Source organism: Branchiostoma floridae, chromosome 1, assembly GCF_000003815.2.
Source record: "Branchiostoma floridae strain S238N-H82 chromosome 1, Bfl_VNyyK, whole genome shotgun sequence".
Taxonomy (NCBI): Eukaryota; Metazoa; Chordata; class Leptocardii; order Amphioxiformes; family Branchiostomatidae; genus Branchiostoma; species Branchiostoma floridae.
The window spans coordinates 18705016-18729785 of record NC_049979.1 but is presented as its reverse complement, the minus strand read 5'-3'; the positions used below and the strand labels follow the sequence as shown (position 1 = coordinate 18729785).

General features: G+C 37.7%; 1 protein-coding gene and 1 long non-coding RNA gene across 3 annotated transcripts in view; one reads left to right on the top strand and one right to left on the bottom strand.

Moving 5' to 3' along the window:
• The window catches only part of LOC118411261 (nesprin-1-like), a gene marked incomplete in the record, with an annotated part of 114399 nt that overhangs the window by 2197 nt on the left and 87432 nt on the right, over positions 1 to 24770 (top strand). The window contains 11 exon segments of the mRNA XM_035813467.1: positions 14515 to 14576; positions 19034 to 19129; positions 19890 to 19973; positions 20904 to 20996; positions 21646 to 21757; positions 21939 to 22032; positions 22389 to 22593; positions 22865 to 22960; positions 23190 to 23330; positions 23933 to 23968; positions 24486 to 24610. Coding sequence (XP_035669360.1) covers positions 14515 to 14576; positions 19034 to 19129; positions 19890 to 19973; positions 20904 to 20996; positions 21646 to 21757; positions 21939 to 22032; positions 22389 to 22593; positions 22865 to 22960; positions 23190 to 23330; positions 23933 to 23968; positions 24486 to 24610 — 1144 coding nt within the window.
• LOC118426371 lies at positions 4 to 8478 on the bottom strand. 2 transcript variants are annotated; one of them, XR_004832385.1, is made up of 4 exons: positions 8039 to 8478; positions 3040 to 3092; positions 1699 to 1864; positions 4 to 830 (listed from the first exon to the last, which is right to left on the bottom strand). It is a non-coding gene; the product is annotated as an uncharacterized LOC118426371 (long non-coding RNA). The 2 variants fall into 2 exon arrangements; XR_004832386.1 differs by lacking the exon at positions 1699 to 1864.

Sequence of the window (24770 nt, the reverse complement as noted above, 5' to 3'; positions counted from 1 at the left end):
GGTAGATAAGGTTACTACTATGTGTGAAATACCACAGGTCCTAGAGGTCTCATCACACATAACCTCACATGCCACTGGACATATTTCTCAGTTGTGGGTAGACAGTTTCAGATCAATAAAGCTGTACAAGTAGCATGGTTAAGTATGGCCATGGTAAAAGTTTGGCTATAAGTATCATCATGGATATGAAGGATGTTGCTAGACCATATCATATTGATAAATCGTGGTGACAATTCATCATCAATCAAAAACTGATATGTAACTTGATAAGTGTGACAGCAAAGCATACCACCAAATACTTGACATGCTTGTAACAATTAACTGACAATGATGCTGACTTCAGCTTTGTGCCATTTTAATAATTTCATTGTATTGATAGCAAAATAGACATATCTTTATATAACGTACATGTAACATGCATGTATTGCTGTTTATTGATATACAACTTATAGAAGCAGTCAATATAGAATGCATGCACCTATTGCAGCTGTGAAGTGATTTATTTCAAAACACTTTTTCATGTCTTTGATAACTTTTACTTGTCCCTGAAAATAGCATTTCTTTACATGATATATCATAGCTATATCAGTATACCTTTATTACTATATGGTTATATCCTTACTTGAAACAAACATCATGCTTGGCTTCTTTTACTTTGGATAAGAACCCTAGGACAAAACATTTCCTGATATACTGGTATGGTGGTAGTTGTCACTGGCTAAGTTTGTTGGAGTTTTCACCTGCTCACATCTGTCACTAATCCATTTCTCCAGCCCAGGAATTATCATTCCACATGTCCCATCTATTCCAGTTTGGCATCTCTATTAGACCTGTGTCAAAACAGAAAATAAGGATTGGGTTGAATACACATTCTGTCCACCTGTTCACCCTTCATGTGTGTTGTGACAACTGTGCCATACTGGACAGGAATGGTTTGCCCTGATGCCCTACTTGTATGGCCTCTGGCATTACATTACTCCCCTCCATGCTGCACTCTTCAAAGGTTATTTGAGCCTGTCAAAACAGACAACTCTGAGGAACCCAAATAGTACAGATTGATTTTGAAAATGGGGGTACAGTGATGAGTGACCCTTTTGTCACAGAATAAAACTTTCTACAGTTAACTACAGTATTTTCATAAGGGTTAACAAATGAGAAATAGCAACATTAAAAAGTTTTGATTATCCTCTAGATCCAAACCATCAGAAAGAGGACAGCAGGTCAGATAACCTAGAGAAGATAAGAAAATATTAGATATTTCTTTTCTCCAGGCCAAATTGTTTTTCAAAACACAGTGATGTTTACTAGAAGCATTGATAAGTTACAGTTGGCAGCAGAGAAGATAATATTGATAATATAGAAGAAAAGTTGACAGTTGATCAGCTGACTTGTCTTTAAAAAAGCTGGCCTTAGCTTTGCTGGGGTGTACAAAGCAGTAGAATAAGTTGTTGAATACTGTGCAGCGACCCCTAACGTTAAAGAAGTGAGTAGTCAAGAAGCCTCATGCTAACAATGCACCAGAGTAGAAACCAAAATAAGAGTCAAATTACAGGAACATTGTCTTTTACGAAGACTCTGGCATCTTAAGAAAGTTGAACAACATTATGCACGGCAAGGTGTATGGGCTACCCTATCTGGCAAATGCAAACTTAGGTCTTAAGTTGTCAGTTTTGGATCCGCCAATATCCAGTCAAATACCTTAAAGGCAAATCCTTGTCCACACAGAATGCATTTATCAGTTGTGACTAGTAACTTGGGCCCACGCCTCAGAACTTCAAAACATCCCATAGGCCCTGCCCCTGTACACTGGAACAGGCTGGCTTCCTTTAGTTCAAGTCCAGGTATCTTTGTAAGGATGTTTGACCTGTATCAGGAGCATGTGTGCGAGAACATTCGTGAGTATCCTCTACCATTTCACATATTATGTCACTTTCGAGTGATAGTCAGTGTCAGTGTGGTGGTGTTCAGATATGAGTTGCAAATCCTGGCAACTTTCAACCACACCCTGCTGAATGTAGTCAGGATTTGGGTTAGAAAAAGGTCTTGCTAGCATTTTATCTGTTGTTATCCTTTGCTGGTGACCCACTTGGCGGTTTTGTCCAAAGGTGTCAAGTCCTACTTGATCAGCTGTCAAGAAGGTAGAGCTAGTAACATGATACACCTTGTATGAAAGTTGAGTTACCTCCCACATCTGCTTATTGCCATAACCCTGCTATGTGAAAACGGTTCCATATCCTAAACTTAAAGACACATTTGACAAGCCCAGAATGGCATATATTGAAAGTCTTTACGTGTGAAGGTTACTTCTGTCTTCTTTTGTTTTCGAGCTGTTCAAATCTGCTTCAATGCAGTAAATAATCATAGTGTAATTTTCATCTCAAAAATGTGTTGAAAACATGCTGTACATTGTATTTAGTGGTTTAGGGGGTACTAAGGAGGGTATAATTAAGGAGGTTAACTCCTTGGTATAATTATGGTCTTTGTATTCTTTATTTCTTTCCACCACATATATTTCATCACATCAAAAGCCTCTTTGCTCAGCATTCATTTAGCCTGGGTACCACCCATATTCTACCAAGCTCCTTACACTCGCTACCTTTTTTAGGTATTTTTTAGGTAGCGAGTGTAAGGAGCCCGGTAGAATATGGATGGTACCTAGGCTACATTCATTGAGTGTGTAGGCAAAAACATGTGTAGTAGTCAATCATGAGTTGAAGGGTTTCCCCATGACCAAAGTGGTTGTACCTGCAAACATAAGTGGTTAGCAGTGGCATACCATGCAATGTTTACCAGGGAAGGGGGGGTGCTTATGGTGTCACAATATATAACATGAGTTATTTTCAACTTATTTGGAGTACTTTGTATTGTGTTATGAATTAATTTTTTTTAATGCAACTCTTATAGTTATACTATAGATAGCACATGTTAAGTTGGTATGCAGAATGCCATCTTAATGCACGAGTGATTCCCAGATAATATTTCTTATCACTGATCCTAGACTACCATGCCCAGTGAGTATGAGTGCATACAAGGAATTACCTGTGCAAATAGTCCTGCTATCAGTATCACAAAGCTTCTGTTGTAAAGGTCATCTGTAATGATAGACATGTGACAGCCAGAGTGTAATTCCCAGCTAGTAGAAAGCACTGCCACAGTGATATACAGCCAGTTAGATTGCTGATTCAATCACATTAGCCTCCACTTTATAAACATTGCTCCAACAAAGCAAGTCTAATGGGTGTATTCAATGGCAGTGTTAATGTGCAGCTCAGACTGCATTCTGTTTTCAAATCAGGTAGGACACCATATTGCATGTCCCCCATATCTATTCAAGACAGAATTATATGTACCTCAAGATTTTGATTATCAGACCGTTTTTGTCTGTCAAGGTCACAGTATTTGTGTTGGCACTCTACACTAGTGCTACTCTGAGTTTCAAGTAGGTATGATATGCTGAAAAAGGTGACTTAAGAATTATTCCAAGTTGTTTGTTACATTAAAGACTACCATCTGTAATGTTACTAGCACTTTTATTGGAACTCGGACTGTCATTTTAACGATGGTTAAATGCCTCATCAGTACCATATCAGTACCATAACAGGCTGACTAAAGGATGAAAATTGACAAAGGAGAAGAAACGCCTTAAAGTTTAATAACACCACTGTTAGTGTAGTCTTCCTGTATGTCTAGGTCATGATGAATGTTCCATCCAGTGATTTTAATCTTGTTGAACTTGTGAAAGTGATATGGTGTGGAGTCCACCCCAGAGGGTTGAGTGGGTGAGATGGAATGCAAAACATCAGACATGCCTCCTGCCTTTTTCTGAATATGTCTCATAAGTCAGTGTCCTATTATCATAGTCTGTTGTAGTACATCCCTGTATGTTATTTATGATGATTACTGAAAACTAATGTTCAGCAATATTTATCCATCAGTTAAGAATCAAGCACTTTTAACTTCAATAGTTATAACCTTTAGGATCTGTTGGTATTAGTCTTGCTGCCAGTAAATTACCATGGGGCCAGACTTTCATGCCAGGCGTGCCCCTAGCAACCGAGGGTTTTGCTGTATTTTGGCTACTAAACTCATAGTAAAACTGGGGAATGAGGACCACCATAGTAGCAACAAAATCCCAGTCCCGTCAGAAATAGGGAGTGATGCACTTTTAGTAAAGACTAACCTTTGAATGCCCTTTTAGATTAAAAGTACAATGTACTTTTGATTCATAAATTCTGTGTCATCTCCATAATGATTTTTTTTCCAACAAAAAGGTGTTTTGTATTCCCCCTTTTATCCAGGCACAACAATAGTTTAGGTATAATCCCTCCAGGGCTATTACTAGCTCTACGTGTGTTAACATTTGCCACAACATTGATGTGTATTGTTCTTTTATGTCCGGTCATTGACTGTGAATTGCATAAGGTGGGACATCTGAATGATTGATAGCTTTTAAGTTTTTGTATGGATTCATGTAGTTAGATGGAAGTAATGGGAACATATTAAGGTAATAAACTGACATGATTAGGGACTGTCATAAGAGCATGTGAAGCTGTCAAGTAAGCCATAGATCAGTATCATAACCCAATTGTCTGGGGTGTACATGTATACAATCAGTGATAATTAGCATGAATGCAGATAATGCTGCTTTTTCTGTAGCCATTGCATGCACACAAATAAAGGTTACAGTACACTTTCATGGTCATATGGCAAGGTTGTTTATACCACTACAGCACTAATAAATAACAGATTGTGTTGCATGACTATTGCTAGAAAATCCTAAAACGCGTTAGGACTATATCTTTAACATTGCTATAAAGTAAAAATGACAACAAACACAACGCAATGATTGATATTTCACAAATCTGATATGTGTTTGATGTTTGTTCCACAAGTTTAAGAGCAAGGTTTGTGTTAACCACAGCAGTGAAGGAATGCAGTATTTCATTATTTATGACTATCCAGTGAACCTACAACAATTTTCTGCATGCATGATTTATTTCTTGTGACTGAGGGCTACCTGTTGAAAAGCTTTCCAAGTTCCTTTGTTGCATAAACATGAGGCAACAGGTGATACCCCATGGGGAGCTCTTAAATCCTACCCATTACAGCAGGAATCCCAGGTACTTCTTTGATGTCCACATGAAGACAACAGTGTTTGTAGCATGTGGGAAACAATGTTTATCTACTCTTCTGCAAAGTCCCATGTAAAATGATTATTGTTTCTCTCATGGTCTGTATTCAGTTTTGCGCAGATGCGTTTATTGTATGCTGAACAAAGAACAATCTAGATGTTTTCCTTTGTACATGTGTGTAGATGTAAATCAGATGCATAACAATTTCCCTTCAGTCTCTGGTGCAGGAAAGATCAAATTAAGTTACAACAGGGTTGGAACAGACCCAACATTGAAATTCCAGTCCAAATAGCATTTACATCTCAGATCTGCTGTGTTGATATATGCAGTACAGTAACCAGATTTTAAGTTGGAATGAATTTATAGTTTACCACAAACCTTCTCCTGTTTTCTAGATCTGTCTCTTCCTATTTTCATTTGTCAAGTATTGATAAGTGATGAGCTTTTTATTGCATGTAACATTATGGCCCACATTGCCATCTATTTATCAAGTTATATCATTTACTGACTTGCATATCTACAGTTGGTTACTTTTGGGCCCAAAACCTTCTTACTAAACTTCTCAGTGATTTGGTCAATACCCTCAAGATAACTATGATGCCCAGAATTTTAATCAGACTGAAACAATGACTGCAAATTAGGAACTGTCACTTTCTAATGGCAACTGTCACTGTACACCACAAAGGAGATTATCCATGCTTCAGTTGTTAAAAGAAGCATCTGTTTGTTGTTAGTCCATTGCCCATAGTTACCAGGTCAAAGGTTAAAAAGGCAAAGACCCTTGATGGTGTTTTTACCTTCGCCGAGAAGGTTATATTTTGGGTAGCGTTTGTTTGTTTGTTTGTATGTATGTAGAAGACCAGGATAACTCAAGAACGCCTAGATGGATTGTATTGATATTTGGTATGTGGGTAGGTCTTGATGAGACCTGGAAACGATTAGATTTTGGGCTCCCTAGAAGCCTGTTACGGTACTGCAGCGGAACTTCCTGGTTTGAAATCTCGAGTTCTAAACATGCTGCGGCTATGATTTTTGAGTGGTAGACAGCTCTTGATGCCGAGAGTAAGTGGTGTAGGTTTGGGCCCCCTGGTGGCTTGTTTTGGAACTGCAGGGCGGGTTTAGTGTCAGACTTTAAACGGGAATAACTCAAGAAGGGGTTAACGAATTGTTATGATTTTTGGTATGTGGATAGCTTAAGTGATGCTTCATATAATGACATATTAATTATGCAAATATTTATCTAATTTGCATGATTAATTATGAAATTTTATGAACATGCTCAGTTCCAGTATGGGACCATTGCAACATGTGACACCTGTAACTGAGAAGGAGAAGAATATTGATTGATATATATTATGCAAAATAAATACCTAATTTGCATAATTAATGAGAAAATGCTACAATTTTATTGTCGTAAATGACAGTAACTTCTTACTTGTAGCATTTGGAAGTTATGTACGGGTGAACATCGTTGAACATTAATTATGCAAATGAGGGTCTCATTTGCATAAATTATCAGAAAATGCGATAAAAGCCTTCTTTCTTAACATAGATTGTGTACGTCTGGTGTCTGGTAGAGGAGATGATCAACTGATACAATTTATGTAAATAAGAACCTTATTTGCATAATCAATGATAAACAATTAAAGCAGCAGTTGTAAAGAAAGGTAGGAATATTTGGCAAAGGTATGGGGTCGTGGAACTCTAGTTCTAGTACTGTACTAGTAGTAGTGAAACTGCAGAGTTACAAGATTCAATCAATTTATGCAGGCCTCTCTTTTTAAAATGTTCTCTACAGGCAAAACAATTATGTATGATGTTAATGTACTGTTGTTTAAGATTTCCTAGTGCCAGTGAGACACCGAGAACTACACATGACATATGCAACAATACCAATAGACTACAACATGCTTGACAAAACTATACCCATGGCAAACTTTCCAAGCATTGGTAGGTCTCAAAGGCCACATAAACACTGTTTATACAGTGCCTTCAAGTTTGAGACCTACCAATTCTTCTACATTAAAACACAATGATCTGCTTGAGTTGAGTGCTTCTATGCAAACATGCATGTACACACAACATATTCTGTCATGTTGACAAAATTGAAATGGGGATTTGTGCTTTTCTACTTCAGATATGTATGAATACCAACTAGGTCTTTGACAGCCAAGTCCAGATACTTACTAGTACATGTATATCAAATCATCCAATATCTGCCAACTGATCAAGCAATTTGAGGGCTTTCCCCTCAAAAAGATACAATGTGTCTATCTAGACATGGTACAAACTTTTATAGTTTTGTTTGCCGTGGTAATCTATTACATTTGTAATAGTATACTAAAAGCACTGTAATCTATTTTCATGTATTGTCTTTCATCATGTGCTTGTATGATTGTAAACAACAAAGTCTGAAATTTCAATCAATCAAAATTTTATGTGGATAGACTAGAGTTCCAATAAAACTGTATCGGTAGTTGAAACCTTAGATGTACAAATGTATGTATATCATATGATACACAGTATGGCGTTTGATAGTTGATATACATTTTGTTGGACAGGAAACTAATCGATAAAAGAGATCATGGTCATCCCCAATCACCCCTAGACTCAGCCCTTTCAATGGAAACCTGTCTTGATGTTTGGGTTACACTATAATTTATTCTGTACAGTAGAAATTGATCATAGGGCATTAGAATCATTCAGCTAATTAATAAACCCTACAGAATATTCATATATTCAAAATAGTTCCACAAAAGCTTGATAATTGAAAGCCAATTTGTTTTTCTTTGCATATTTTCTGCTTGAAAAGCTTTAGGCTATGGCCCCCTCTAAGTCTAAGGTTACGTACCAATCAACGTTTCCAAGAATCTCTATAAGACAATGAGGCGTTAATGTAAACTTACCATGTAAACTTGGATCCAGAGCCCTCAACTGAAGAAAAAGAAAGCATTTCCTGGTAGCTGTCCAGTTTCTTTGGTGAGTAAAATAAACAAATTCTGACATGTATCACATCACCTTGTTTTAGTGGTAGATCAGAAACAATACATAGCGGCAGGGCAAACGGTTCATTGCATTATCACAACCTACTTAGCCGTCATCTGTTTACCCAGCGTGCCAGTCCCAAACACAGTGTGCCAGATCGTGGGCGCTCCATTGGCTTACTGACGTTGAAGCCGGGCTGTCCTGATATGAGCAGTGCACGCACAGAAATGGTCAAGCTATGCGCCAATCAATGCACTTAGGGTGATTGCAATTGAACCGGGTGCCCCTGTGTCACGGAAAGGGGTGTGTTCATTACCGTCCATGTAATGTGACAGCTGAACTATGCGGTAAACCTCATGGAGTACCAACTATGATCCGTCGTCGTAAGGAAGAAAGTATTCAGTCTGTCAAGGGAGTGCTTGTCTTGAGAGGTATGTGTCTTAAGTAATTAACACATTATAGTTCTGTTCTATCCGAAGTGTCCTCTAGCCCAGGAGAATAGACCTAACAACCACCACGATCACTCCTATTTTTAGGATTGCCTTTTCTGTATAGGGTTGCAACATTTGTGGTTGGGTATTGGCATTGGTGAGGTTTTCATTGCAAGATAACCCTAACCCTAACCCTTTCTTATCTCCAGAAAGCTCTCTCCAAGCACTTCAAGAATATTAGGAAACTTTGCATTACAAAGGCACAGGTACCAGGGTAAGAATCAAATGCATGTCATGTCCTGCTGTGTTCTCCATGACCGTGACCTCAGATATTTTAGCAACAACCATGGTACAATAACAAGAGCTCTTTCACATAAGAGGCATTTTTCCAACCCAGCTGTATATTGTGTGTGTGTTTTTCTGACCCACTCAGTACATGTATTCCAGTTGTCAAGGTTTCCGTATTGAAAGGACGTTTTGTTCTTTCAACATTTAGAATGCACAAATCTGATCTTGACAGGGCTGGCTCCAACAGGGACCCATTTCATCAACTTCATTAGATGAAAGGAAGGAATATTACATTAGGCTCCTGGGGACCCACACTCCATCTTAATCAATGTTCAACAGAATAGAGTAATAGGTTTGCTGCCAAACTTTCCCCTGCCATTTAGAGCGACTCTGAACCTTCAGAATTGATATGTCCAGCTGAGTACAGGAATCCAGAGCAAAGTTAAACTTACTCCCTGTTGGGCATGTTATCTAGGTGTATCTGTTACAGATGTCATCATCCATTCAGAAGATAAATGGTCAAGGTTGGATGCGATTGGATAGGAGCAAATATACATCAATACCAAGGTCCTTTTAGGTCAGACATGGTATGAAATTGAGGTTGAGACAACCATAGTAAACCACAGTTAAATTTAGTTAGAGGCTAGGTTACCTCATTTGTGGTTAGACATGAAAATGCAAACTCTGTTTGTGAGGCTCAGAGGGGGGCAGTTTTGTTTGAGTTCGTTGACATTTATAGTTGAAATATATGTTTGTTTTGTGAAGTAAGCATTTCATTGCCAGCATTTGTATATGCATTAATTTCTGAAATTCCTGCCAGCATTTATATGCATCAATTTCTGTAAAGTATAAGGCATCCTTGGTTGCATGTAAGATGATCTGTATTTTACACTTGTTAAGCACTCTTGCTGGCATTGTTAAGCCTACTTAACATGTATGGTTTTGCAAAGTGGTTGTATTGCAAATGGTGAAAAATGTCAATGTCTATGAAAGTAATGACAACAAGAGCAAGTGTTGCTATATGAGTTGTACTCAGATGCACAGGTGTACCTTTTGACCTTATTGCTAGGGTACACATTCCATAAATCCACCAGTGTATCTATATAATAAGTATGTACGTCTATATGTCCATGTATTACATGTCCTTGTATTACGTGCCTATAAGAGCGTGGGAATAGACATGTAAGGAAACACAATACCATATCTTCTGAGTTGCCGACCTTTTTGTATTATCAAGTTGTCACACCATACTGAGCCATCCATTCATTTTCATACTGCCACTGAGCTCACATGCTGTCTCGCCACTTTTCCCTGCCCTGTTACGACCAACTTTTAACATGTTGTTCATATTCAAGTGAGTATGAGCTTCTTCCAGTTTCTATCCAGTCAAGTAAGATACATAAATTAGATTTAGGAATTTTTCTTCATGTTGTGTTGCACCTTTTCAATAATTTACTTTAGCAGGTGGTCTCTGACATAAACAGGTGCATGTTTGCACGGTGCAACAATTAAACTGAATATCTTATCTTAGATACATTATAACTATGTAATTAGAATTTTCATTTCATCTTGTCCCCAGCAATTGTCATTAAAGCTAGGGATGCATGATGAATCAAAATAAGCCCATCTCAACTTATAGGCTGTTTGTAAAATACTGTACACAAGAAGAAAGTACGAGGGGTGTGTATTGTCACATGTCAATGATTTGTGTCCTAATTAGCTGAAAGTCCTTTTTTTCCCTATTTTCAACTTGAGAGTTTTATAGTGCAAAGGTGCTGCTATCCGTACATCAATACATGGTGAATCAAAATTCAGTACATCAAGATCTAGATGACATGGTCCCAAGGTTTACAGTTCTAGCAGATTTGTGCTAATTACGTCTGGAGTCCATAAAGTTAATGAAGTCCTTTCTTACAACTCAGTTTAGCACTGCACTGTAAAACTAGAGAATTGAACACTGTGAATGAAGCATGTTTAACTTTTTTGTGCCTTGTTTGAACATCAAACAGAAAGCAATTAATTAGTTAAGATAGCCATCTGTCACAGTATTTATCTCTAGCAGTACAATGTACCAGTACTTATGGGGGGGGGGGCAACCCTGCTATTGACAGAATCATATTACATATTCTCAGCAGGGTTGTGCACAGTTCACATTGAAATCAAATTGATTTCTGTAAAGCTCTTTTTACTAAAACAGCCTTTTCTCCCATTCAAAGCTGTATTTTGCTATTTATATGTGACATTATACATTGTATCATAGCAGGGTGGTTACACCCCAATTTTGTTAGGACCTGGTATAAGAAGAAATCAGAAAGTCTCTTTGTATTACCTAATGCCATATCTATGTCATTTGATTTAATAGAGTCAGTTAGTAACCATCTGCCCACCTTCCTTCAGTATGTCTATTGTTGTTGACCAGAATAGAAGCTGTAACATGGTGAAATGGTCCCTGGAGAAATTAGACTTGTCAGGTCAAGTAACTTAGTTTGTTGAGTCAACTGTTAAACAAATCACCCCTGACACTGTGTTATAGGTTTACCATCATGTTCCCATCACAAGTTCATGTTGCATAGCTTCCCCACATGTGCCACCTGTGTAGGAATACTCCTCCCCCAACCATGCAGCTGTCACAGTTGGCCTGCCATAATCTATGCTTCACTTTGCTGCAAAGTCGAGTCAAGTCTGTTCTATGATCTGAGATAATACACTTTGAATTCATAATTTACAGTAATTATGGTTAGTTACTTTGTAATAGCGAAAGAAAAGTACACTTGTTTTAAATTGAATTATTTGACAATATCTGACAGAATATTTTCTTTTGTGATATACAGGATGAACATAATTTTTTAGTGGTGGTGTTGTTGATTTCAGATGCTAGTGATAAACTACCAGTACTAGGCATTAGGCAGAACAAGGAGAAGTATGCTTGGATTGTGTGCAGACCACAAAGGACATGTATTAGGTATGAAAAGAATCTAGGTCAGGTTGCCACACTGCAGGTTATAAGGTCACCTTGAGAGCAATAGTCACAATGTAATGTTACTTTTAAAAATTCCCATTCCAATATTTTGATTGATGAACTTACAAAACATTTTTTGACAACTAATGTTCGAATTCATACACTTCTTCTGGATGTAACATTACACCGTCTGTTCGATTGAGTCAGGATTATATAGAGCCTGCAGTAGTTCTTGGAAATTGGAAGCTTTTCTTGATACCAGGTGGGAAATGTAACACATAGATTACTGAAGGAACGACAGCCAAGAATGCTTCATGATTCATATTTGACCTTCAAATTTGGTATCAGAAAGGTTTAGCCTGATTTAAGGAGCTTTCTCTACCTCTGCAGACAGATGGAACACAGAAAGGTCAAGTACCAAGTATGTGGATTATGTGATTTGTCAGTACTACAAATGTACATTCAAATGCATCTTGGCACAGAAGGATCTTTGGCTTTTATTACCCCAAGTATTTGTGTGTGGCTTTCAATTTCACTTAATATGTTTTAGCCGTGTTTGAAAGATTTTACTCTCCCATGTTACCCATGAAAATATTTTCTATTACGCATGAAAATATCCTATTATTATAGAGAAGTCTGAGACAGTAACTCTATGTTGTGATCAAGTCCAATTAATTCTGCCATGTTATAGTCAATGATACTGATAGTCAGACTCAATGCTTCTGTATGGTAATATTTAAAGATAATCTAGTGCATCATAGATCTAGCTCACTGTAAATTGTTGTATGCATGCAAGTGATCATGAGTGCCACAGTGGTTAAACACCTTTGAGTTCACATTCATGAGTCTCAATATTGAAATGTTCAAATTAAGTAATCAGTCATTTGGTAAATATTACAGACTCATTATTTTCTGTTAGTTTCTAATAATCAGGATATATATTTTGTTTGGATTAGTAAGGAGATTGTTACCAGCCATGTAGTAAGGATGTTGACAAAGTCTATGCTCACCTTGTGCCCATTTTGGATGACATCTACCAGTGGTACCGTTCATGTTACTCACCAGTGTCACTACAAGTACAAGCTGTTAACTGCTGTACACTGTACCTGTTGACATTCTGTCAATGATACAAGTGTGCTACACAGTTTCCTCAATACTAATGTTTCTCAGGACCTTCTTAAGCAGAGTTGTTGTATGTTGGTACTGCCATGGGTCATTTCCTTTTCTTGCTACCTGAGTTGTAAAAGATTGCATGTTCATACATGTGCAGCTGTGAGAGAGGTAGACAATGCAAACTTGACTAGCAGGCAATTGGTTGTAGCCTAGCTACCCTTGGCATACCTCATCACTCACACATAATTGATGTCAAAATTATGTCGGGCTGAATTCACAGGTGCATTATGGTGTTTGTTTAGGACGTGAGGTAAATGTTGGAGTATTTGTCAGAAACAATAAACTAAGAATAAACCTTTTTTAGACAAAGCACACACTGTTACCCCGCTAACGGTCAGGCAAGTCACCTATGCAGCAGGTCACATCCAGACAGTTTGATTTTCAAAACAAGGATGGTAGTTTTAAATCGGAAAATTCTATGCACTATTGCAATACCTGGATTGTACAAATGTACATGCACGTGAAGACAGCGTGAAACTATGGATTGGTGGGTGAACCAGCGTCGCCTTTTCCCCATAAATGAGTACCCCGAATTTGATGGTAAGTACTTCTACCTGTTGTGTGACTTCTATGCTGAGAAACTCCCATGTGAAAGGTGCAGTAAGGGAACAACAGCCATGTTGGCAACATTAAGTGATATGGCAATGGGTGTGTCTTTTCAACGGTTCATAGTCTCCTGCGAAACAGGAATGTCAAACATGCTTTAGGTTATAAAATACTGTGTGGGTGTGCTTGTAGGTCAGGATCAAGAATGTCTATTGTTGCATGGGGTTGGATATTTTGAAGAACAGACAAAGGAAAGAGTCAAGAATAATCTATCGTTTGTTGTATCTTTTATGACCATATCTGAAGTTCACTGAAACAGTAACGTATTAAGAGAACATGTGTAATATGAAAGTAACATGAGGATTAGGGGAGTTATAACAGGAAAATTGAACTGGTCTTACCTATGGAAGTGTAGTGTGCTAACTCTCCATTAATCCCAGCTTATCCCAATATGTAATTTATTCATTTTGTCAATATTTGATTTGCAGTAAACAGGTTACAATTGTGTAGATCTCAGGTACAATCGAATGTTCAATTTGTGGTCCACTTGGCCAGAAGTATGCTCTGTCTACTCATGGCCTTGTCTGAGATCAAGTCCCTGTTTGAGTACTCTGATACAGAGACAGATACGGACAGCAGTTTAAGTTCAGGTACATGTAGTTCAAGTTCAAGTCTCATACCTTTGGATGTTCGATACAAGAAACTGTAATAGAATACAAACTATAGACAGCTAACATAGTCTCCTACCAGTTACAATTGCCAATGTTTTTCCAGCTGTTTTTTTTTCAAATCTTCAGAACTTTGTATGTTTATCATATCAGGTAGCAAGTATGAAGAGAGATTTACATTGTATGCCATGTCTGTTTACAATTGTTGGCTATGATTTGCTACCTGCCTAGTGAAGTGTTTTGTCATGATCCCTAAAGGTAAGCTCTGCATGTTGAAGTATACAGAAACACTTGATGTTGTATGTAGTAATATGTTGTCCTTTTTCTTTCAGATGAGCAGGAAGAAGTACAAAAGAGGACCTTCACTAATTGGATCAATTCACATCTGATGAAGGTAGGTGCAGCTGCCTTGTTTTTTCTTCTTACAAAACAATTGCATGTAGAGGTTTGTACCTAAACAAATTTTAGGTACAGTTACAGGTACAGGTACACAAGTTTAGGATCTTTATTGTACTTTTATATACGATAATAGTAAATTTAAAATAAATCTTTACTTGGGACCCGCTCAAACAGTACAGGACTGTGTTAACAGTAAACCTTTTAAGGCAAAGGCTGTTCAGATTATCATTCCATTGCAGAGTGCTCAGTCTTTTTTTAATGATTATTTGCAGAAATTTTTTCAATGCATGTACTTGGTTGATTATTTTTTCTAAACTGAATGTTCAAAACAATTTGATAATGAATCACGGTTCATAATCTACAAAGCCAAACCAATAGATTAGAATGATAAAGGCTTGAGTTGCAAGTCATTCAAACAGCTTCAAACTTCTAAATGAGTATATTGAACAATTCAACTAACACATAATGTGCTATCTGTCACAGTGTGTTCAGATCATTCCTGTCTGTAATAACTTCTATGCAATTCTGTCCAGTTTTGAGACGAGGGAATAATATTCAATTTGTTATAATACAGCTTGGCACACCCATATTGCACATGTAGGCCTATGGTAGTCCAAATTCAGATAAGGCACAGTCACACCGACCATATTTGTTACCTATAGTTTTGACATTTGTACAAAGTATTTGGATTGTTTTGATGTTATTGAGCATTAAGATATGAGGATTTATTTGATTGGGATATGAATATGACATGTCTGACTGACTGACTGATAACTAATAGTTCTTGTGTCCAACATTTTTACTGAAATATTGCAACCTAGGTTATAACTATGATGGTGCATGTGGTTGCTCTTGAACCTTTTTACAGTACATTTCTTACTCAAAAAGACTTTGCAAGATGCTTATACAATATCCATCTAATTCGTATCTCATAAATTTTACCAGTTCTGTCAAAAATTTAAATAGCTACTACATGTATTAATGTATAGACATACATGTACATGTAGTAATGCGCACAACCTTCATGACTGTTGTGTCACGTACCACATACCTGGTCGATACACACCTGTGGCAGCTAAACATACCATTTCTTTATGTTTTATGAAGGGAATGATATGCAAGCACCCATGGCATTCTGGTTTAAGTACTGCATGTTCGAAAACATAACATTCAACATTCTTTGAAAGGCTTACTAGTATTGGAGGCAGTGTAGACCAATTGGAGGCACTGTAGCTTAATGTTTTCACAGATCAATATGTTTCTATTTTTAGATTAGGATTGCTCAATGCATCTAGGTCGTTCGTCTGCAAGCCTTTGTCTCATTGTGTACAGAAATGACATCCTGGTACTTTCCTTCAACCCTAATACGGACAGGTGAAAGAAGCTTCAAATACAACCTGTTCCCGCTCAGTCACTAAGGCCGGCATAACGTCTGCAAACACAGATATTGACATAACACTGTGTACATGTGCACTGTGCCTTACCTCTGTGTGTACCTGTTTGTACTGACCACAGGATGTTCTGAGTTATCACCCAGGCCAAAAATAATGAGGCTTTCTTATCTGGTACAAATAGGTCTAATCTCCCAGGCTACATCTGTTATGGGCCAAGACTTTGCTTTGCATGTTGCTTTGAAACATGTCAATACAGTGTACCTCTTTCAGTAGATTTTATAAAGTTCTATTAGAACATTAAATAAAACCTTTGGATAGCATCAAGTCTTCCATTTTATAATGTTAGGAAATACATGTATATTATATGTAAAAGAGTGGCAAATTTTTAATGTGTTTACTCCTACCAAATACTAATACGGCAAAATGCAAGCAAAAAATGCAAGCAAAGTGGCACGATTTTTAGTTTTATTACTCAGCCTATTATCTCCAGCAAATTGCAATCTTTGTAGTATTTTAACCTCTGTGACCCTTCTGATAAAAACACATTTTTGTAGATTAACCTGTTGTGGAAATAACTCCTTATCAGTAATGTATGAGAAACACATTTATTGGTTACCATTTATTGTCACAACAGTGCCCAGGCCTTTGCTAGGTTCTTACAAGTTTGAGATTGTTTGAATGAAGTTTAGTACATGTTCATGGCTATTAATATCATTGACTGCTCATGAAGACAAATCATCTGAGGGAAGGACTGTGAAAAATGGTCCCATCTCAAGAGATTATCTTCATTTAGTTTTAATCAGTGATCATGTCAAACAGAATTTTCTCCATAGTCAAATCTTAAACTTTGCTGTGCCAAATCAATGCTGACTGCCAGAGAATTTGCAAGGGTGCCATATCCATCATCCCTTTGTACCCATCCCTGAATTTGATATTTTGATCTCAAGGTGTATTGCTTTCTGCCTAACATTAGAACGGAATACAGCCTGAGATAGAGGAAGAGCAGTCTTTAAAACAGGTGTATCCTAAAGACACGCTGTAGGAAAGTATTGCTTTGTTGTGATGGGCAGTAATTACCAATGATTGCAGTAAATGCCTTGCCTGGAAGGCATGAGAATTCCACTTCTCTTGTACAAAAGGGTGACACCTTCTTCTGTTTGATTGACTTCCTACATTTAGTTTGTTGCTTAGCTACTGATAAGCAAAGCTTAGTATGTAGCATATGGCAACAGATATTATGTACCATCGGAGACATAATCTGTATTCATTACGTAGAAGCTGTCAGATTTTATGATGAAAAGCTATGGTGAGGTAAATATTCTTAGGTAGAAGACAGATGTGATTTCAATTATACGGTACATTGTAAATGGAAAATTTATCCTCAAAACCTTTGATTCGTTTGCCTAAAATTTGATTACATTCAAGACTGACTGCTGTATTAGATGCAATTTTTTTACAACCACAGCTTGGCCAGGATATGTAAAAATTTGGCATCTCCAAGTTGTATTTTGGAAATTATGATTGATGATACTTAGTGACATGATAGGAGAACTCTTAAAGTAAGTTTATCCATTCTGGAGTTAGGCACCTCTACAGCATTTATCTTGTAAAGACAGCTCATAGTAGATGTTGACAGATGTCAGGCAGACCTCCAGTAATAGCTAAAGGTCAAATGTCAAGTGCACAAGAGCACAGGTTACAATGTGCCCTGTCCAAATAAAGGCCCTAACAGGCCTATGTAACTTGACTACAGAGTGCATCCCTTTGCCCAAGAATGAAAATGGCACATTGGAAATTGGTCAATAGATCTTACAACCAGTAAGGTCATCCTTTTATAATAGTACTTCTGGGCTTGAGTAATGATGGCCCAACAGAAAGTTGTTCTGCCAATGTCTGCTGTTACATGTACCCAACCAGATGTTACATAAAAAAGAACCCTTGCAATGATCTAAAACACTGTCATTTTCTATCGAAGGAAAAAAATCCATTTTATATCTCATATGGAGAAGTGATTAAGTGCATGTGGTTACAAATGTATGTACCTTTGGCATGTTCTTCTTTTGCCCTATCTTCAGCAGAGATTTATGCATCTTCATTTTAAAGAGCCTCCATGACTCCCTGACTCTGCTTGAACCAATCATAGAAATCCTACAATATCATAAATCCCCTTGGCAACCTTCCCAGCAACTGGATACTGTTGCCATATTTGCCCCACATCTGGTTATCATATGCCTCCCCCTCTTGTTCTCCCGCCAAAACACAAGATTCTCCACCCTGCTGTGCCCACAGGATTTGCCTGACCTGCCCTCTCTGATTCATTACCCAGGAATCTTGGAACTTGTACAAAACACATAGAAATACACCCAACAATGCATACCTTCAGTTTTGAATCTAGTGAAAGATTAACATGGTAGAACTGCTGTAAGTAGTAGAAAGCCTTTTAATGCAATTGGATAGAAAGAATTGAAAAAGTTTAGAAGTGAAAGTAGAGGGCTGTGATGGGCCTTAATGAGGTTTAGGCTGTTCCAACAGTTGCTGGCATTCCCAGTAGTGAGGAAAGTCCTCTTGGGCAAGATATTCCTTGCAGTACTGAAGCCTGTCACTAGGGCTTGTAAGTCATGTCATTTTGAATTTGAAGTGACCACCCAGTACCTTTTTAAGAAAATAAAACCATGATAGTAACAGCAAGCATGCTGTTGGAATGTTAACTATGACAATAGTATATGCTTGGTAATAAAATAAGATCACAATTTCATACCATTTTAGGGCATAACATTTTAATTGCCCAGGTATTGCCATGAAAAGAATCATTTATTTTAGCATTCTGATAAAGGTGTAATGTATTTTAGTTAGATCAGCTATCAAGTACTTTTTTCCTTTTGAAAGTGTCATAAGATACATGCTTATACAACCAATGTATTATAAAGGTAAATGGCACTTAAAAGCATAATGGTTAACTATAATTAATCATGGTCAGTAAATGAAATGGTGAGGACATGATAGTTTCACATTGCTTCATATTTTTCCTCACATAATAAACTGTTATGTGTGTTCCCAGCATGATCCACCCCTGAAGGTGCAGAGTATCTGTGATGAGTTCAAGGATGGAATCAAACTGTTGGCCCTGCTGGAGGTGCTGTCAGGGGAGAAGCTGGTACACAAATTTTGAATTTATCTTTCAAAAAAGTCATCGCTTGACTTGAATACATGTTTCAGCATGGAAAGGGACAGTCATATGTTCCAATGCCCCTACGATCTGACAATACCCCTACATTCTGCTACCTTTATGTCAGAGTCAAAGTTAAGGTTAGGGGATATCGGAACATAGGATTGTTAGAGTGTAACCATTAATATTTGATGCTTGAAAAAAGATTATTGAATGTATGATTTTAAAATGTGCATATGGTTATAAAAAGATTTCAGTGACAGAAAATTCCAGGTATTTGGGAAGAGGAGATCATTTTTATTCTATGAATCGATGATGTATGTACCAAATTCTACTTTGAAAACATCCTCTGATATCTGTATGTTGTTTGACCTGTTATTTGACTAGTTCTTAAGTTTAAGCACTGAGGAAACATTAAGCATATTTGACTCTTTGTAATTTCCTGTTTGTTTCATCATTCAGTACTTCAAAGACCATTCCAGTTGGCTGTTCCTACAATAGCCAGGGGTTTTGAGATATATTTCCACACCGTTCAATTTTATATCCTGTGCTTGCAATATTGATTTTAGCATCACACCTAGCATAAATGCTCAATTTTCTTACTGATTGTCACAAAATACAAGTTCAGTCATGCTGTGAAAAAGCCTCCATAGTAGACCGCATGATACTGTTGGCAGTCTTGTTGACTGAGCCAAAGGGGCTGTATAGAACAGGTGGTTAATGATCAACCGGAGTGTTGTCATTTCAGCCCTGTGAAAAAGGCAGACACCTCAAACGGCTCCATCACCTAACTAACATTCAGACTGCACTGCAGTACCTGGAAGCCAGAAATGTGAGTACAGTGTTTGTAATGATGTGTGAATTGTGTGTCCTTGACTTAACTAAATGGAGTGTGAAGGTTCTCTTACATTGAACAAGAAGGCCTTTCATGTGACTCACATTGTGAGGTTACCTTACTTTTGTTAGGAAAGCCAGGTCATGGGACATTTGGTAAGGTTAGCACCTGAACTTGACAATGGACAAACTCAACCATAAAAGACAAACATTTGATTGAGTTTCTGTCTCTAAAGTGGTTGTACAACTTCTTTAAGGAAGAAAAATAAAATTTCAAGCATTGGAGCAAACTCTGAAATTTGTGTGACATAACTGAATACATTTCAAAAGTGATCTGTAACGTTAACATTGTAATGCAACAAGAGTGGTGTTCCGTTCCTTTCCTTACTCGCCAATATGGCTACCAAGAAGCCATGTACACCAAGTGTCTGTTGCACAGCACTGACAATAGTAGAATGTCTGATATTTCAAATCCCAGTTAGCAGGGATATATTGCACCTTTGTCATGTACATATGTGCATCTGTTTTTCCCTAAGTTTGAATTGGTCTGTTGGATTGATAAGGTTCTACATTGTATGTTTAGAGTAAAGATCTTTTTGGCCAGGAATAAAAGGGGAATGTAAAAAAAGGTATCGCATAATACTGTCTTGATGTGCACACTAATGTGTCTTATGGTGTCATGTACACAATGTACTTCCAATAACTATTTTAGAATAATGAAGTTAAATTAGCAAATGATGAAGCATTTCAAAAAAACATTCTCCACACATTGTATTTGATGGATGTGTTGAGTGCTTTGGCCGTTATTTTTCATTCAAAACCTAATCTTTGCTGTTTACAGGATTTATGACGTATTTGTCCTATGCCCACACAGCGTTTGCGTCATGAACCAAACTTCCTAACGGTTCTGTCTCTTCTATCCTCCCAGATTAAACTAGTCAATATCAACCCATCAGATGTTGCAGATGGAAAGCCAACTATAGTATTAGGACTTGTGTGGACCATCATTCTACGATTTCAGGTATGTTAGGAAATTGTTTAATATCCAACGTTATCAATCAATGCTCAAGAAGACAAGGACACTAAAGTGAATACCAAGTCCAGTAATAGGTTGTTACTAGATTTCTGATGTCATGGTATTGTTTGCAGTACGTGCCATTGGTTGTTTGTCCAAGGTCTGCAGAGTTGTTAGCTAAGAAGGACAAACATGCCTTGGTACAGGAGGGTTGTAATGACTTCATATTCAAGTGTTATTAGCCATGCCATAAGGGTCAGCTATCTGGGTGGTTGAAGTTGTTATCAGCTTGTCTGGTCATACAAGGTCTAGATAGAGAGACGTCAAAAGAATGCAAGCTATCACAAGTTTTCTTCCAACAAGTTTTGGAACTTGTTCATGTTATCAACCAAATATTTTAATGAGTAAGTCATAAAGACCATAATTTAGATCATTATCATCAAGTGCTTTTCTGAAGTAGAGGATTAATTAGGCACAAATAACCCTTCATAGCCTCTAGTCTAAGCCACAATACCATATCTTCATGTACACAAGGGTTAGGAATGCATGTAGGGACATATATGACATGCATTATATGCCAAATACAGTCATGTTATATTGATTCTCATTGTTAGATTGTGTTGTTTGAAGGATTTGTGTACTCTTCCTACGCCAGATTGAGGACCTCACAGCATTGCTGGCCTCTCCTCTCGGCAGCAGTGCCAGTAGTTTGGACAGTGGAAGTGTGACTGGTGCTCCGTCTTACACAAGGCCTGGCAGCCTCACAGGTGGGAGGTCTTGTTTGGCTTTTTTACTTCAACAGGAATTAGATCCAAACTTTATAACTGGAATAACTAGTTTTAACTTTGATTGAAGCTGTCTACAAGGTGTTTTGTACGCAAGTAGTGTTTGAACAGGTCCCAATATGAAGGTCAGTAATTAACACATGAACTGAAATCATTGTTCCAGGTGAACCACCAGTTAAGAAGAAGGTAGTCAGCCTCAAAGGTGTGGCCGGTGCCAAAAAGGCCCTTCTTAAGTGGGCAAAGAAGGCTGCAGCCAGGTTAGTTATTTGATGAAAGTTATGTAACTTTACTGTTGGATTTGTGAGTCCAACATTGTTTTCAGTCCAACATAGTTTAAAAATGTGACTGCCATTGAACCATGATGTTCATGTACAGTCCTGCACACTGTGTACACATCATTAGTTCCTTACTGTTGACATCGCTGACAATACGTAACTGAAACAGCATGACTAATTGTAGGGAAAGTTCTTTCCCTTTTTCTTGCTGTCAAACCAGATGAATATGCAATTAAGTAAACCAACTTTTTCAAGCAAATTGTGTATGATTGTCTACAAAAGGTTCTGTGTTATATCTAAGGCTGATCTGATAATTAATTCTTTGAATTCCCAATAAGGCGAGTGAGCACTGCAGGTGTGGAGGTACAGGACTTTGGGAAGAGTTGGAGAGATGGTATAGCATTCAATGCTCTCATCCACTCGGTCAAGCCAGAACTGGTTGACATGGCAGACATAAAACAGAAATCTAACTTGGAAAGGTTGGAGCATGCCTTCACTACGGCAGAAGAAAAACTAGGAATTCCAAGAATTTTAGAACCCCAGGTCAGTGTTTATTGAATATTTTTACAGACTAAAATGTAACTAGACAACTCATGAACTCATAGGGAGTCTTGGTACTTTTATTCTTTTTTTTATTTGACTGTTGATTTATTTTTGACAGAAGTAATGCATGAGAGCTGTGAAGAATTTGGAAGTAGATGTCCAAATAAGTCACTTTCTTACTTTTAATGGCCTCACTGCCACAACCATTGAAACATAGAGATGTCTGCTGGATGGAATTTTAATGTGAACTCTGTCTTGATATCCGCACCAGGATGTGGATGTGAGCAAGCCTGATGAGAAGTCCATCATGACATACGTGGCACAGTTCCTGCAGGCCTACCCTGATACAGGGGAGGACACACCGCAGGTGAGCAATGGTTTCACATGCTGTCATTAACTTTGTGTAGACACTTGTGGTACAAATACTTCTTGTTCACTTGATTATGAAGCCTGTTAATTGTGTGTTGTGTTGCTAGTTGTAGATGAAAATGTAGGGAATTACATATTAGAAGCAGAAGCCATTCCAAGAATGAAAGGTCATTTGCACAGAATTACATTGCCAGAAATGATAGACTGATTGAGGCTTTCTGCACCAGGAGCCGTCCCAGGTGGAGCTGCACATCAGGGAGGAGAATGAGGAGTACCAGGCTCTGATGACCTGGATCTCTCGAGCAGAGATCAGACTCAAGGACTTCAGCGCCAGCATCCCTGGTATCGGTAGAGGGGATGAGTTTCAGGTCAGTTCCCCCTCATCCATGTCCATGTCATACTTAATCAATACATGGTATATAGTTGGTGCTTAATCTTAGCCAGTAAAAGTGCATATAATGTATTGTGCTGATATCTTTATAGGTTATAGTATGAACTTTTGTGCTAAGCAAGTCTTCTAAACAGGATTAATTTTGCCAGGCTTTTAAATGAAGACCAACTTATGACATGCTATCTATAAGTAACATAGTTACATTAACCAATGATGGTACATGTAAATCTGTGTAAACTAATTAAAGTTCTGTCAGCTTGGGAAGCATTTCATGTCCACCTGCTTGCCAGGCTGTGAAGTTCAGCAATAGCTCCTCATTTCAGCACCTCTGCAACTCTAACCCAGCACTGCATCTAGCTATCTGGTGATTTGTGCTTTCTATCAGACTAACCTGCATGCATGCCAGTCATTGCAATCTGCTTTCCCCTTGTAGATTTTCTGAATATGGTGAGAAGGACTGTTGTAGCTGTGTGTCTTTGCATGATGATGTGATTTTATCTCCTAAAAAGATGAATGAATACTGTCTTTCAATGTGCACCAATAAGTCTAAGCTTGCTTTGTTGCATCTTCTGTCCCAAGGCTGCTGGAGGGAGACTTAAACAGGAGGAAGTGGAGGTAGATAACAATTTTAAAGCATGTTACATTTTCTGGGGAATTCTTTCTGTCTTTTTCCGATTGATTATTTTGTACCGGTGAGCTTTGCTGGTCCTTGTTTGAAAGTAGACTGGGTTATCTTCATGCACCGAGTTTGCAGTGGTCTTGAATCTAACATCTTTGACCTGAACAGGACCAAAGAGTCAAAAAACAAAATGTACCTGCTATAAATATTTTTGTACTCTCTTTTTTTCTGAAGCCATACTGTCATCAATGATAGCTCTGTTGATTTCTGAGACTCTCTGTCAGACTTAGGGACAATGTCTCTTAGGTAGACCACATAGTGCTAAATGTGTATCTGTGCTTCACTGCTGAAAAGTTTGTTAAGCAAAAGGATAGAGATCAAAGTTTTATGGAATGTATTGTTTATAGCTTCACAGGAGATTTGTGATGTCAAATGTAGTTTGTTTCATTCAAAGTACATGCACTTGATAGATAATTTCTGATTCTAACATGTACCCTTTACTGCACTGTTTAGCATTTTCAGGCTTTCAAACAGGATCTGGCAAACAAAGAAAAAACATACATTTGGATTCAGCAACAGTATGAAGCCAGACTTCTCTTAATGTTGACAGAGGACAATATTACAGAAATGATTACCAGGTAGGTTGTTCTAGAAGTGTTGTAATTTCTTGTATGAGATTTCTTGACAACCAATAAGGAAGTCTGGAATGATACTATTACTATGCAGGCATCAGAAATTTAGAATGTGGTTCACTTACAGAGCGTACATGTACATACATTTACATATTGCTTATTTCAT